Raw genomic sequence first — 15,426 nt, forward strand, 5'->3', positions numbered from 1 at the left:
TGTAGCTGAAATGTAGCAGTGTACTGGGATATGTCACAGTTGTTCGTCTTAACATTATTAAGTGTCCACAATGTCGGACATGAGCATCAATCATTACGCAGGAAAATTTACCAGTAATGACCGACCACAACAGCTGTTCCAATGATTCGAGGTTGGATGAACAGATCGTGGTTAAAGCGTTAATAGTACCAGATAAAGAATCTACTGTTAAAAAACAGCAGATGGTACAGAAATTTAAAAAAAAAAAAAAAACTTGTGTATTGTTACGTAGTATGATAATTAAATCGTACAAAAACACAGGTTTGAAATGTGCCAGGAAGTACCATCGCCAAAACGCTCAAGTCGAATTTAATACCGACTAAAAAATAGGGCTAACCAAACAATAAACGACAACAGCAATTAATAAACAACGTTTTTGCCTAAATTCACAAAGTTCCCATTGCCGCATTAATTTATTTAGGCTAAATTGATTGTGCTTTCAGCTACCAACAGGTTTAGTAATCCTGACTCTGTTTAACATTTTAACACATGAAATCTTTTCTGCAGATGTTTGCATTAAAAATAACTGAAAATGCAAAAAAAAGGGTTTTCCATCTGGCCTATTTATGGGTTCAAACAATAGCCATTTTACTAACTAGCACAACTGCAGGATTGTGCTTTCAGAAACAAAAGTAGTAACAAATTAAAGACGATTAAAGAAAATCTAAAGAGCAAAACAAATTAAACATTTACCAACTCCCTCATGGAGGCGCTTGTTTCCGCTTATGCAACCAAATTTTATACCACTGCGGAACTCAACAATGAGGTTGGCTCAAAAGATGGCCAGTGTGAAAGCGTTTGAAAATCTCAAGATTTGTACAAGACTGAAGCACAACATTTATTGAACTTGTACATCAATCCAACAAAGAATGATTGACAGAACGATCAGAAGATTGAATGAACAAACAAACAATCGAAGGAATGATAGATAGATTGATAGAACGATAGACAAACGAATGATAGAACGAACAAAAAACAAACAATAAAAAAACAGAACGAACAAAAATACACTATAGAACGAAAGAATGAACAAATGAATGAACGAATGGAGGAATGAGCAGGATAGATAAACAAGAGAACACATGATAGGTAGAACTAATGAACAAATGATAGAAAGATAAAAGCACAAACTAACAATATATAGAATGGACAAAAAAATGATAGATAGACCGATCAATATAGCGACAGAAAATGTTATATATATATCTTATATATATTTTAAAAAATCCTAACTGTTGAGTCCTACAGTGGTGTCAACCAGCTAAACCATTTACTATGGGAAAATTAAAAAGAAAAAAAAATCAGTGCAGTTTTGCTGAACCTTCTTCTCTGAAAAGTACAGTAAAAAAAAAAAAAAAAAAAAAAAAAAAAACAGGTTCTCTTCTGAATCAATCAGTTCTCTCAAACGACACTTCCAGAATCACATAGTCGTTCGTTCAGCTTTACGTCGCGTCAAGAGCTTTTTACAGACATTTGGTCTGCAGGCGCTCCAGTAATTCCAGTGTGTACCATACTGACTACAGCAAGAGCCAGTAAAAGTTATTATTTAGCAGATGCTCTTTATCCAAATCGACTTACAGTACGCTTACAGCAATTTAATTCAGGAAGAAACCTGGAATTAAGTGCCTTGCTCAAGGGCTCGAAAGGAGGGAGTGTAGCGACGGTAATTCAAGTTTCTTGTTCGACCCTACCTGGGATCCAAACACAACTTTCTTAGCGGTTTCTCATTCCTTTTTCCAAACCAGTGGAGATAATGATCTGCAGAGACCAATAACGGTCTTCAAATGTCCATGGCTCTGTTGATGCACATTTACTCACACAAATACACTTTAAATAAACTATATACTCCATCTGAGAGGTTAATGCAGTGCATGTCGAGTGAATTAGCTGATTCACAAACCATAGGCCGCACTCCTGCACATGAACACAAAAGGACAGAAGTTTAATGGTCTTGCATGTATATTATCTCGGTCCATCACGCACGCACACAATCATTGCTGTAGTGTACAGAAGGGTGGATGTGAGGGGAAGGCGGTCAGGCATTGGACATCTCCGCCTTGCTGAGAGCGATGGCCAGTTCCAGGTCTTCCTGCTCTTGCTGGCGCATTCTCTTCAGCCGTTCCCGTTCCGCTCTCTCGCTTTCCCTCTTCGCCCACTCCATCTGCTGGGCTTCATTCCCAAACTGGGCCGGAAAAACAAAAACAGGAACACGCCACGTTTAAGAGCCATTGGTCCCAAACTGGGGAACAAACAATTGAATCAATCACTTCAATCAATCTTCTGAACTAACCGATACATACACTTCACTTTAAAAAAAAATAAAGTTTAAATGTACTAAATTGATAGACAGACACTTATTTGCATATATACAAACAGCTAAACAAATAATGAATATTTTTATGCCAATTTTTACCAAAAAGGTTTCAGGAGTAACATTGGAAGTCATTAAAAAAATATTTCTGTGCCACTTGCGGCACTGGATTTTTTATTTATCAAAAATGACCAGCCTACAAAAAAAATGCATAGAAATTTCTTGTCATGCTAATTATTACCAAATGTTGGATTAAATCTTATCAACTTGCACAGGTTTTTTTTTATTTCTTTTTGGAACTGACTCATAGTAGGCATTGTTTGATCTTTTACTCCTCAGTTTTTGAATGAACATTTCCAAAATTATCTGCAAATAAAGCTTTTTCACTCAAGCTCAGTTTAATATAATAAATCAATTTCAAAAAAGAAGTACAAAACCTGTGCTGCTTGAAAAAAAAACATGATAATATAGCATTGAGAAATTTGTAAGAAGTTTTCAAAAGGCCGGCCATTTTTGACTGTGAACGCCAATTAAAAGGATTTTCAGCAACAGCACAAGGGTTTAAAGTGTGTGGATTGATCTTGCACGTGTACAAATGCAAAATTTGTAAAAGCATGCATGAACATTTTCTTTGTCAAATTATTCAGTGACCTTCATTTGTGATTGCAAAACGGCAAAATTTGCGCCATTTTCAGACAGATCTTACCTTAATTCGATCAGTTCCTGCAAGAGAGGAATGGATTACAAAAAAAGACACAAAAGAGATTTACACCAAACTACCACACAAGCATCCACTGAACTCTAAACGCACGCACACAAATGCTGATTGGACACCAACAGACCACTACCACTGATGACTCATGATGGACCTTTTTAATTGGTCGTTAATAGCGAATGATGACATGGACAGGAAAATGAACATGCATTGATCTCATGCAGCAAGATAATGACAGAAGGAAAAGACATTACAAAGCTTTTTCCATTGAGAGCTTCAAATCTTTTACAGTGATATATAAGCGTAATATATGCAACATAACATGCACACTAAGTTGACCACAGGTGAAAGAGAGGGTTGCTAAACCACCCTGAAGGACACAGAAAAACTGAATTTAAACTTCTTTTTTTAATCACATGCATCAACTACAGCTACAACTTAATTAGAATTTGTTTAAAATGAACGATTTAATACTAAAAAGTAAAAAAAGAATAATAATTCAGATGAGTCTGTTAAAATGCCTACATTTTTGTCACCATTTTCTTGGTAGTAATCCATCCATTTTTTTTTATTGTAAACAATGCAATTATCATTCTTACAGGGAGTTTTTGGTCACGTAACAAATCAGAGATGGTTTAGCAAGTCTATTGCACCCAAGTCATGCACAGCGATACTAAGGACAGGAGGCAGGGCGGATGAAGATGATGCTATGTCAAACATTGTGGCTCTAGGATCAAGCGGATTTGCTGTATGAAGCACACAGTGATCCCATGCGAAGGAAAACGACAGCCTGAGAGCTGAGTAGTGATACTGACACTTCCCACGTCAAACGATCGCCTCTTATTAACTTTGAAACGGGACATCCCGGACATTTTTCTGAATACTTTGACTTCAATTCTCCTCCTCTAGTAAACAAGTTTACTAAATCTTCTACGTGATTTCAAACGAGGATAAAGGTTTAAGTGAGCTGAAAATACATTGGTTGAGATAAGATCAAGATGTTGATTATACTTGTTCCACTGACTTGTGGAAGTGTGACCACACGGCAGATGTGTCAATACAAGCTTCCCACACTTCTTGAAATATGACCTGATGACTGATAAGGGAACGGTGAGAACCAGAGCTAGTTTAGAAAGAAAAACACATTACAAGGACGAGATGTTTGACAAAAGATAGAAAGAAAAAGAAAGAAAGAAAAAAAGAAAGAGAAAACCTAACAAAAGCACTTTCATGATAGTTACATTAATTTACATTGTAACTCTATAAAAAATGAACAATTTGTTTGAGTGAACAAACGTTTGGGACGTTTACGAAACTAAAGTTTCTTTTAGTTGCCAATTAGATGATCCATGCTGCAGGATCATGTTTTAGTGAACAAATTTTCGAGATGAAGGAAAATTGAAATTTCTGTTAGGAAACGATCAGTCCAACGTTGCGGACAATGAAGCTAAAATATTGACAATAGACACATCGGTGAAACGATAAACATTGACGTTTTGTTCAAATGAACAAACTACCAACATTTGAGATGAAAATACTGATATTATGAATTTTAATTATATTAGAAACACTGATATATTTTAAGCCAAGAAGATTTGGGATGCAAAAAAAAATTTACATTTCTCTTTTAGGAAAATGATCAGAAGGTCTAACTTTGCTGAACATGAGGCGAAAATACTGACAATAGACAAAGTGCTTAAACAAACACTGAGTTTAAATAAACTAGCTAGATCTGAGACAAAATTAACGATATTACAAACTTTGATTATACTACAAACTCTGATATTTAAGCAAAACAAATCTGATCCAAGAAAATGTGTGTTTCTCTTAGGAGCCAATCAGATGGTTAATTTTGCAGACAAAGAAGGGAAAATACTAACATCAGACACATCAATAACACTAACACTGACATTTTGTTTAAGCTAACAAACTTTGGTGTTAACAAAATTATTTCTCTTCACATGCGAATCAGAAGGTTAACACTTATACATATACATAGACTCTACTTTAAACACTGACGTTTTGTTTGAGTGGACAAATTTTTGTGATTATTTTAGGAACCAATTAGATGGTCCACTTTGCAGACGATTAAGCGAAAATACTGACAAAACATACATTTTAGAATAACCACTGACATTTTATGAGAACAAACTTGTGGGTTGCGAGAAAACTGTATTAGATAAGAAGCAAAATACTGACATTGTGCACATAGTAACGATAAGCACTAACGTTTTTTGTATGTCACTTAAATTTTATAAGTATACACAGGAAAATATCATCTAAGTTGCTATATGATTTTTAACCTCGTTATGCATAGGTTTTTTGCAATATTTATCACCAGACTAAAATTAGCGTAAACTATACACTAGCTCATCTTGATTTGAAGTACATTCAAACAAGACCTTACTTTGCTTCTGAATGACAATTGCAGCCTGAACAGTGTTCCTTTGAAAAACAAGACACATTTGCACAAAAGCTTACAATAAAGTCACAGAAGAACAGCAAGAAGCCACATTAGCTTAGCAGAGAGCGCTTGGTATCACCAAGTGTGACTGCTCCTCTTCCCACAAGCCCATGCAAACGCTGAGCAAAACGACAGATGACATCATAGCCATGTGCACCACAAACAACTGTATTTGAGTCACTGAAAGAGATAGAGATGATGTCTGGCTGCTTGATTAGGGCTTATTATCCAGAATTCTGTGCGTTGGTGAGTTAATCACAGATAGATGGACTGCAGACATGGAGGAAACTAAATGAGTAGCTGGCACAAGGCGACAGACTGAGCGATACAGAAGCCAATGGTGCGGTCTGCTCTAGAAAACCTCACTGATAATCGCTAGAAAGCAGTTTTTTTATTTGTTGGTTGGTTTTGTTTTGATTTAGGAAAGAATCTAGTGGACCGGACAAGAGAAGAGTATCACTAAGCTCAACTTACAGAGCTGAAGTCTGCAAAACCCAATGAAGAGTCTTTAGAGGCTTTACTTGAGGCAGATGGAGCAAATGGGTCTTTGCCACTAAACGGATCTCCCACCCCCTTTTTACTCTGAAACGGATCAGCAGGGTCGGCACTGAAGGGCTGGAAAGGATCGCTCGTCTTGGCCAAATCGGCAGATCCGGGCACGTTTACTGGAGTGCTTTTACCTGTTGAAAAACAGCAGTTTTCATTTTGAACGTCTATGCCAACCGTAGCGTTTCATTTTCATCAAGCTAAATGAAAATTCATTGGTCCTGTATAACTTTATAACAACCATCTAACAAATTCTGATTGCTTTATTTACTAAGATAATAATAGAACACATACAGCAGTAGCTCATTAAAAAAACTGATTTATGGCATTTGAACCTTCAACCTTTTTGTTTACCAAACCAGATCTTTAACCAGTACACCACAACACCTCCACCCATTTGACAAAAACAAGAGAAAACCAGTGTTTAAGCATCATATAAATGCTGTTCTTTTGAACTTTGTATTCAATCCTGAAAAAAATATATCACAGTTCCCACAAAAATATTAAGCAGCAAAACTGATTTAAAAAACATTTTGAACAGCAAATCAGCATATTCGAATGATTTTTGAAAGATCATGTGACACTGAAAACTGAAGTAATGACTGCTGAAAATTCAGTTTTGCATCACAGGAATAAATTATTTTTTAAAACATATCCAAATAAAAGAGAGCTATTTTAAATTGTAATATTTCATAATATTCGTGTTTGTACTTGACTTTTAATTAAAAAAAATGTTTGCCGTTTTGAGAATAAGAGACTTCTTACAACATAAAAAAAAAAATCTTACTGACCCCAAACTTTTGAACAGTAATGTAATTCTTTGTAAAATTAACACGTTTTTGTAATGATATTAAATACTAATCAAACACTTGTCATTTGCACATATCCTTCCGAAGCTCAACCAAAAAACCCACAGTGGTTCAAGCGTGTATGATGCGGTAACTCAGCTTCAATTCAAAACAACAATGAACTCTCTTTGTACACATCCAATAAGAGTTATTGTTTTACAGGAAAGCAGAATCCTTGCACAAGAAATTTGCTTAATATAGAAATTTGCCCAAGAAAGAAATGTAAAGTAATCACAAACCAGCGAGGACCTTCGAATTTAAAAATGCTTATGCACAATTTTTTTTATTTTTTTTTCAAGACTGGCATTCAGTTACTACTCGTGAGAAATTTAAACTGGTTGCTGGTTCCTCTAAAGGTGTTAACCGCATGTTCAATAGGGCTGTTATTTATACCAGACCAGCAATCAGTTTCTTTCTGTCAGTAAACGGAATACTAAACCACAAAAAAAAAAAAAAGACTCCACCCTGCTGAGGGAAAGAGGTCAAAAACAAGCCATGCTCTTTAATGATACACTGCGTTAACAAAAATGAATGAATTTTAAATTTTTCAACAAAAATAATTTTAGCTTGGGTTTTAAAATTTTTGTCTTTCCAGACCAACGTATACATTAGCAAAATACTGCATATTTTTGATGTTACTTTTAAGTTTTATTTAATCTGTTAACTTGTCATTGTGCACGTTACTACTAAAAATTTTTACATATTATTGGATACACATAGTTTAACTCCACTTACAATGTTCAAAATGTGTATTTTAAAGGAGAACAAGGGTAAAACGTGAAATCCTCAGGGTAAAAATTTTGTGGCAGCAAGGCCACACTACCCGCTACTAAAGTGTGTAAAACACACAACAGACACACACACACACAGGAAGTGGGGAGGGGTGTGTAGATCATCGCATGATGCTGGCAGTGCAGGCTAACCGCAGATCACCGAAGCATATTAAGTATACCACTCTTAGTGCACCAAACAATCCTTCTTCTCTAACCTCTACACCAAATTTTAAACCTCAGTTACACCAGGAAAGCGCTCACTTGTTTTCTAGGATAAAAAAATGTTTCATGTTGCTGCTGCTGCTGCAAAAAAGAGTGAGTTTTGCACAGATTCGCCTTTCCTCCAACTGCCGACTGCAGAGAGGAAACAGCGCAGGCTTTCGTTTTTCTCCAAGTAACAAATTTATCTTCCATTCAGGTTTGTTCGTGCACCATTTTGGAGTTGGATGGAGATAGGACTGAGCCAGTGTGCATTAAAAAACTAAAAGAAAAAAAACGAAACTCTTAAGCAAACATGTCAAGGGTTGTACCTTCAGTTTCCTGTTGACAACTGATGAAGTCCTAGATATCATGGACAGTAAAAATTAAGTTTTCTTGAGCTTCTCAAGAGCTTAATAAAAGACTTCTACAACATGAATGTGTGAGCTGTGGTCATCAGCTTCTTGTTCAAAGCTGTTTTGTTCTCACTGCTGACAAACAACTAGTTAAAAGAGATGTAGTGATGCTACACTTTGAAGATTTGTCTACTTCAATGTGAGTGCCAAAAGCGTAGCGAAAGATCCACCCAAACAACATTCTCCAGGTCTTTCATGTTGGCTGTTTAGATTGCTTGTTTTGTCTACATTTTGTTTATTGCAACAATTAGCTGTGTATTTGTAGTAATCGTTTAATTTGACATACTAGCTAAAAAACCTTATATGGTTGTACATGAATGTAAACTTTTTGAAAAGGGTCCATGTTTGTTTTTGGGCTTTGAAATGAAGGTTAAATGCTTACCGCTAGGTGGTTTGGGTCGCGGTGGTATGCTTTTCGTTGGGTGGGAGAGCTGGGCATGTCTTTGTTTTCGGCTGAAGGGGTCATCTACAAAGCCCTATATAATCGCAGTGGAAAGGAGAACCGGTGGGCCATTATCAGATACATAAGGTGCAAACCGCGCAAATTATGAGTGGGACATCAATCAAAACCACATCTTAAAAATGTCATGTTGCAAAAGTGTGAGAAAGTGAAGTTCCACTATCGGGCTCAACGCTAAGGATTAAAATAGAAATAAAATAATTGCCTTTATCATTGTTTTGATCTTTGTTATGTTGTATTCTAATAAATAAGCTTATATGACACCAGTATTTTAGATGCAATAGATACAATTCTCGATTTTCAATTTCCGCCAAAACTTCTAGCCTGACAAATATAAAGTTCAATAATTATTAAAGACAAGTGAACAGTCAGCAAATAAGAACATATGAACAAATTACAAGCAAAAACACCACTGAATATATAGAACAAAGATACAAATTAAATGATTTAGGATTTTATGTTTGTCGGTGTTCAGGTACAGAAATTGAATAATCACATGTAAAATAACATTGCATATTCTTCACTGTTTTGCACCTTGATTTTTCATAGCCATTTGAAATGAGTGGTAACCACTGGCTTTTTAATCTTGAATCGATGCCAAAAAAAAAAAAAAAAACATTATACACACTTAGCATGTGCAACGTTTGATTTAAATTAGACTGTATAATTTCAAATCTAAGCAAAAACAGAATGGCTCTGACTTCAGCTTTTGAAAACTAGAGGTCTGCCACAGGACGCTGGATTTTTTGTTAGTCCCCGCGCCCCGCAAGGTTATATTCCGGCACGCACCGCCCACCGCTACCGCTATATATTCATCACTCTGTTCACCTGCTGTCCGCTTTAGAATAATTGTCTTCCCAAACCCATTCCCGCTAAATCAGATCCAGAATCCAGAATCTCCACATTTAAATTTCAGCTACTGAAAGAGAGATAGGCCTAACAAATAGAAGTGTAGTCTGCAGTCAAGATATTATATGTTAATTTAATTAATTATTCGTCTGTGATTATTGACATATCTTATTTTTTATATGAATTATCTTACAGACACCCAAATTTGTTTAATATTTTATGGCAACACAGTAGGAAAAAGTGGTCGCCGGCAGATAATATGAAAACTGTATTTCTTATTTTTATTCATCTATGTCATTGCTGGGGAGAGGGGGGGGATAAATCATATTCGTCTTAAAAACATTTAGCAGCATACTAGAGGAAATGTGCCACCAGAGAGAGCAAGAAAAAAATGTTAGGTTGTACAAAATATGGCCTATTAGTCTATTTTTATTCATCTTGTAAAAATACTAAATTCCAGCTTTGAGCATTTTTCTGTTAAACACAGTAGGTAAAAGTGTTGCATCAGAAAAATAAACTCACCAATGGGTCATTCTAGTCCAGTTAAAATGATAGGCTCAAGCGAAAATATAAACGCGAAAATCCGAGTGTGAACGTCCCACATTATATCCTTACCAGTCAGGTGGCGCATCCAAGGAACAGTCAGCAGTTATCCTTGGGTTATGTGACTGTACACCAAAGCAGGTGGGGCTGTGGCTATTTTATCACTATCTTTATGAATGCATTAGAGCGGCTCAGACAAGATGAAATTTAAAATACGGCATGTAACGTTTTCTGAGGATGTTCCGTACAAATATTCAGTATTTGAGAATTTCTTCCTTCCTACGTTTTTGCCGCGCATCGTGAACACTGATGCTATCGCTCTTTACGCTATCAGTAAGTATCTCCTCCTCTTGGCATTCATCTTGCAGCATTGCGTATGCCCTCTGTTAAAAGGGGCCGTGTTAAAGACTAAATATTATAATGGAACATAATATTAACACACAAAGAGCATTTTGAAAAAATTACTGCGATGCAGTTTGTGTGCAACCACGGAACAGAGATCAGGTGCACCTGCTACTCCACTGTAATACATTAAACCCAAGATTCAATCATGGTTTAAACTACACAGTTACCTCAGCTATTTTGACGGTATTTTTGTATGTATCTGTCGCAGTTCTAGTAAAGACAAAGCACGCGGAAAGATAACTGCACCTCGGGCTACGTGACAGCAGGGCAGGTTTCTTGTGCGCAGCACTATGTCTACAATTCAGATACCACAGCACGCGAGTACTGGAATGGGAGCTGTCTTCGGCACGTTCTTTGCTGTAAAAAAAATGAAAAAAAAAAAAAAAAAAAAAACAAAACACAAGAAAAGAAAAAAAGCCTAAAAAAAAAAAAAAAAAAAAAAAAAAAAAAAAAAAAAAAAAAAAAAAAAAAAAAAAAAAAAAAAAAAAAAAAAAAAAAAAAAAAAATGTCTGGTATGCTTTTTGTGATTGTATTCTCTTAATGCTTTTGGGCTGGATTTTTGTAATTAATAAGGCTCTAAAACATGATGCAAATGATATACTTTTTATGACGAGGTCGCAAGTGGTCCCAATTGGGGCAATGTGTCAAATCTGTCAACTAGTTCCCAGATTGTCCTTCTACCGGCTGGGGGGTCCCCGTGCTAGATCTGGCAGGTCACTTAATTGTCCGAGCCCTCTGACTATGCTTTATGATGCAAATGTAAAAAAGGTTGTTCATTACCTTTGACATTTGGCTGAAGTCTGGGGCAAATCCGCTGTTGTGCTCCCGAAACGAACTACTGCTTCCAAAAGGGTCCAAAGTACCCGAAAGAATATCTGGAATTGGCAGCGTAGTAACAACAATGAGGAAATAATATAACAAGAAAGCAAGAAAATGGAAAAACACTACAATAAAAATTTGCTATAAGTGCGTTATTTGAGAGGACTTTGCTTTTCAGGTGAGCATGAGTGGTACATGAGTGGAACCCCACGCAGCATTCATTGACTCTTTGCAATATTGAGTATGAGTGGCCTACACGGCACAGTTAGGATGGCTACGGGAGGGAGAGTGAAACCTGCACACTGAAACACTGTCAGGGAGAGTGTTTACGGTGCGGTTGTGCCGTGCGGCGCACATAGGTTTTCGGCTGGCCGAAAATATTCGGTGCATCCCTTATTATAGGGGTTATGTCTCATATTAAATAATTTAAATCTTATATTCTGCTTCCCCCTTTTCTCTCCGAGCAATAAAAGTGTAGTTGTGTTTAAAAAATAAAAATAATACTATATAATCGTTAGTGATACTTGAACACAAAAGAGCTTTAAATAAAACGCCTTGTATTTTATATTTACGTAATTATAATTAATATAAGAACAGGATCACCGGAAATTTTAATTGCAATCAGTTTTTTACTATTTTGATGTGTGTAATACAAAAAAATTTTTTAAAATAAAAAGGTTTTTTTATTTAAAGTACCAATACATTTTATTTATTCAGTAAAATTGAAAATAAGCTACCAAAAAAAAAAAAAAAAAACACAAAAAACCCCAAAAAAAAATGGTAAATAAATACTTTCCTTTCACACATAATGTTAAATAAAAAAGAGACGTAAATACGTATTTTTTTATTTTAACTACATATTATGGTTAAGGGTTGGCATAATTACTCATTTTTGAGTACTTTTATTGACTTATTTTTAAGTTTACTAAATATAATAAGTACTAAATTAGCCTATAAATAAATGAGTGGTTTTTATTTATTGTAAAATAATTTATGGTCATGATCACTGAAGTACTCAATACTGACCAACTTTTAACAATTAGCATTAAATACACTTTTAAGTATGCATTAACATGTAAATTTTCTAGTCAACTCGAATACTATAGTCAAATATAGACTTTAAGTGGGCCTTAAACTTACTCACAATAGTAATGGGGTAAAATAAAAATGCATACTGAAGCGCATCAAAAATGAATATTAATTTTCTCTAGCATTTCAAAAAGCCAAAACAAAAAATGTAAAGCATTTTTACAGTGTGCTTTGTTGTCTTTGGTTTTGCCTTCAACCCACCAGGTTTGAAAAAAAAAAAAAAAATGTGTTGAGCATTTCCTGGCATCGCTTCAGTGTTCCTACAATGCTGGGCAACAGAATGCTGCATTAACAGTTTACTGCAGACAGCAGAGGAATATCACATTGTTCTGGGTGCCAAAGGGGCTTGCGGGATTGAGGATGCATTGCATGGGAACTCTTTTGACAGCTTTCTTCACACGTGTTCTCTCGAATCTGCTCTCTGAGTGGCCTTTGGAAAAGAATAAAAAAGCAAAAGACGCGAAAGTGTCGGCCACTGGGCATAGGGGTGTGAAAGTATCATCTTGGGCTGTGTTGTGTAATGCACCCTGCAAGGGCATGGTCCTCAATGCGGTTGTGAGGAAAAACAAGGTATTTTCTGGGCTGGAAACGGCATATGGCAGTTTCTAGAGGTTTAGTTTCTGCTGGCATGCAAAGAGTATGAAGAGTCCAATCACTTTTGCATCACGCATCTTCGAGGAATGAGTGGGCACGTAGATGTTATGTTTCTATGCAAATAGTGAGAGACACACCCGCTGAGACTGTACGCTTGGCCTTTTGGTTTCGGGCTGTGTGGAGGCTGAAGGGGTCATATACTTGAGCACATTAATGACTCTATAAGACCAGAAGAGAGAGGAGAGAGATTGATAAAGCAAGTATTATATGGGTACTATATGTGATGTTGTTTTGTTTCTGGGGTAGCCTCTTGGGGAAGTGTGGGCACTTTTTGGCTGTAAAAGTGATCCGCGATCATGCTGAAAGGGTGTCTTGTCTTTGAGGGTTTCTGAAGAAATCGTCAGAAAAGAAGAGTTCCTAAATGGGTCGGCTTCTTTGAAAGGGGCTCCGCCAAAAGGATCTAAAAGATTTGTAAAAATTAACATAACTGTCATGGAAAAGTCCTTGCATTTGAATAACAGCATTTACTTTATATCACTTTAGTCATGTATACTCCAGCGCTCGAATTTTATGAGAGTTGTGGATACTGAAAGCCTCATTATTACCAAGGGGGAACTGTGGGCGCAAGGCATGTGAAGCAAAGTGTAAATAGTCATAACGCTTTAGGGGCAGTTTTATTAGAAACTGAAATGAAATGTGGCCGAAATGTGTGTATATATATGTCTACTTATAATATCTTTATTATATCTAATATTTCATAGATTATGCTGTAGATTTAGCATTATGTATATTTAACTTCAACTTCACATTATTTTTTTTCCGGGCACTTGCATGTATTACTCGATGGAGCTTGATACCTGGCAACTTGGGTGGTCTGCTTTGAGAATGGGTTCATCTCTGGAAATGGATTCGCCTACAACACACTAAAATGAAAAGCAGCTGAGATGTGATTTAGTAGGGGGCTACTACAAAGGCTTCAAAAGCGTTGCGCCCAGAATGTGGCCACACATACCACCTAGTAACAGGAAAGTTGAAATTAAACATGAACGGTATTTACGGTTTGAGACGCAGGCATATCGCAACGCCAATCTCTATGGAAGGGAGTGTATTTAATTTGAGGCATAACAAAAGTAACAAAACAACAGAACAAAAAAAATTATTATATTATAGATTATATATCTATATACGAAATACAGTACCTACCTGTTGAATGGGCCTGGTTGAAAATGGTGCAGTCAGACTGGGAAGGCGGTCCATGTGGGCATCTCCTAGCGGGGCGGCTGTTGAACCACAGTGGACTTCGCACACTCTTGAAAGGGTCTTCCTGTAATGGGTTTCCACAACAATTGATGTCGATAGATGTTTTGCATTTCACAATGTTTGAGAGCCTCTTTTATTGATCTCTTACAGAGGTTTTAGGGGTAGAGGTCTAAACATGGATCATCTAAAAGGTCATTCCTCCCCATAGCAAATTTGGTTATTCTGAAACTATAATTAGGTGTTTTATGTTCACAAGCAAAGAGTATTTTTTTCTCAAAAGACATTGTAGAAATGTTGTCACATGTTTATAGCTGATTATATAGCAGCTTATCCTGCTACTTTTAACCACGATGTCTAAGATAGGGACCACACTATGTTGGGTCCAGCCGAAATAAGAAGATGGGAAGCACTAGCCATTCAACACACAAAAAAAAAATTACTCTAATAAAAACCTAATAAGTATATTTCAGTCGTTTTGTAGCCTAAAATTTGCAGTTTAAGCCAGCACCATCATCTGTTGTCCAATAACATAAGACTTTGTTAAATAGTGCGGGTTTTCCAAATTGTACTTTGCATCAAGGCATAATTCCGAAAGCAAAGCAGCAGTTTCTCCCTCAGAAACCAGAGAATGTCACAGGATGCTCATCGCAATCACACAATGAGTGAGCGTCATCATTCTCAGAAATCTCCTGGGTTTTAAACTGAAATAGAAAAAACAGTAGTGACAATAACTAGCCAACATGAAACGATATAATCATAAAGAAATTTGTCAGTAGCCATGTTCCCTTTACCATGCATGTGTATTGTATATGTCGGTGTTATGTGTGTGTGTGAATATAAAATTATATACCTTTATTTATTTTATTATTATTTTTAACATTCTTATCGTATTATTTTTATATATTTGATAATATTTTTAAATAAATACAATACTACCAAACATTACTAATAATATAACAGTGGGGGGGGGGGGGGGGGGGGGGGGGCGGGGGGACGGGGGGGGGGGGGGGGGGGGGTGGCCTCCCCCAGGGGGGGGGGGGGTGGGGGCGGGGGGGGGGGGGGGGGGGGGGGGGGGGGGCGGGGGGGGGGAGGGGGGG

The 15,426-nt window shown here is 36.6% G+C and overlaps 3 protein-coding genes across 4 annotated transcripts in view; all 3 read right to left on the bottom strand.

The window, feature by feature from the left end:
- The window catches only part of LOC109047541 (protein phosphatase 1 regulatory subunit 29-like), a 905,211-nt gene that overhangs the window by 439,191 nt on the left and 450,594 nt on the right, over window positions 1-15,426 (bottom strand). The gene's annotated exons all lie outside the window — the stretch shown is intronic.
- LOC109046565 (beta-1,3-N-acetylglucosaminyltransferase manic fringe) overlaps window positions 1-15,426 on the bottom strand; it is a 788,629-nt gene that overhangs the window by 309,429 nt on the left and 463,774 nt on the right. The gene's annotated exons all lie outside the window — the stretch shown is intronic.
- On the bottom strand, window positions 254-14,326 carry LOC122134971 (epidermal growth factor receptor substrate 15-like 1). The gene is made up of 5 exons (XM_042712310.1): window positions 14,273-14,326; window positions 8,693-8,786; window positions 6,051-6,209; window positions 3,057-3,073; window positions 254-2,221 (listed from the first exon to the last, which is right to left on the bottom strand). The coding sequence occupies exons 1-5, from the start codon at window positions 14,324-14,326 to the stop codon at window positions 2,075-2,077; spliced, it is 471 nt and encodes a 156-aa protein (XP_042568244.1). The 3' UTR covers window positions 254-2,074.

The sequence above is a fragment of the Cyprinus carpio genome, chromosome A22, assembly GCF_018340385.1.
Source record: "Cyprinus carpio isolate SPL01 chromosome A22, ASM1834038v1, whole genome shotgun sequence".
NCBI classification, from domain to species: domain Eukaryota; kingdom Metazoa; phylum Chordata; class Actinopteri; order Cypriniformes; family Cyprinidae; genus Cyprinus; species Cyprinus carpio.

Excerpts from the sequence above, each read along its gene's own strand:
- LOC122134971 (XM_042712310.1), bottom strand. The coding sequence starts at position 14,326 with ATGGACCGCCTTCCCAGTCTGACTGCACCATTTTCAACCAGGCCCATT. Across the intron at positions 8,787-14,272 it reads CAACCAGGCCCATTCAACAG|GGCTTTGTAGATGACCCCTT; the intron begins GTAGGTACTGTA and ends GCGATTATATAG. Across the intron at positions 6,210-8,692 it reads GCGACCCAAACCACCTAGCG|GTAAAAGCACTCCAGTAAAC; the intron begins GTAAGCATTTAA and ends GTTTTTCAACAG.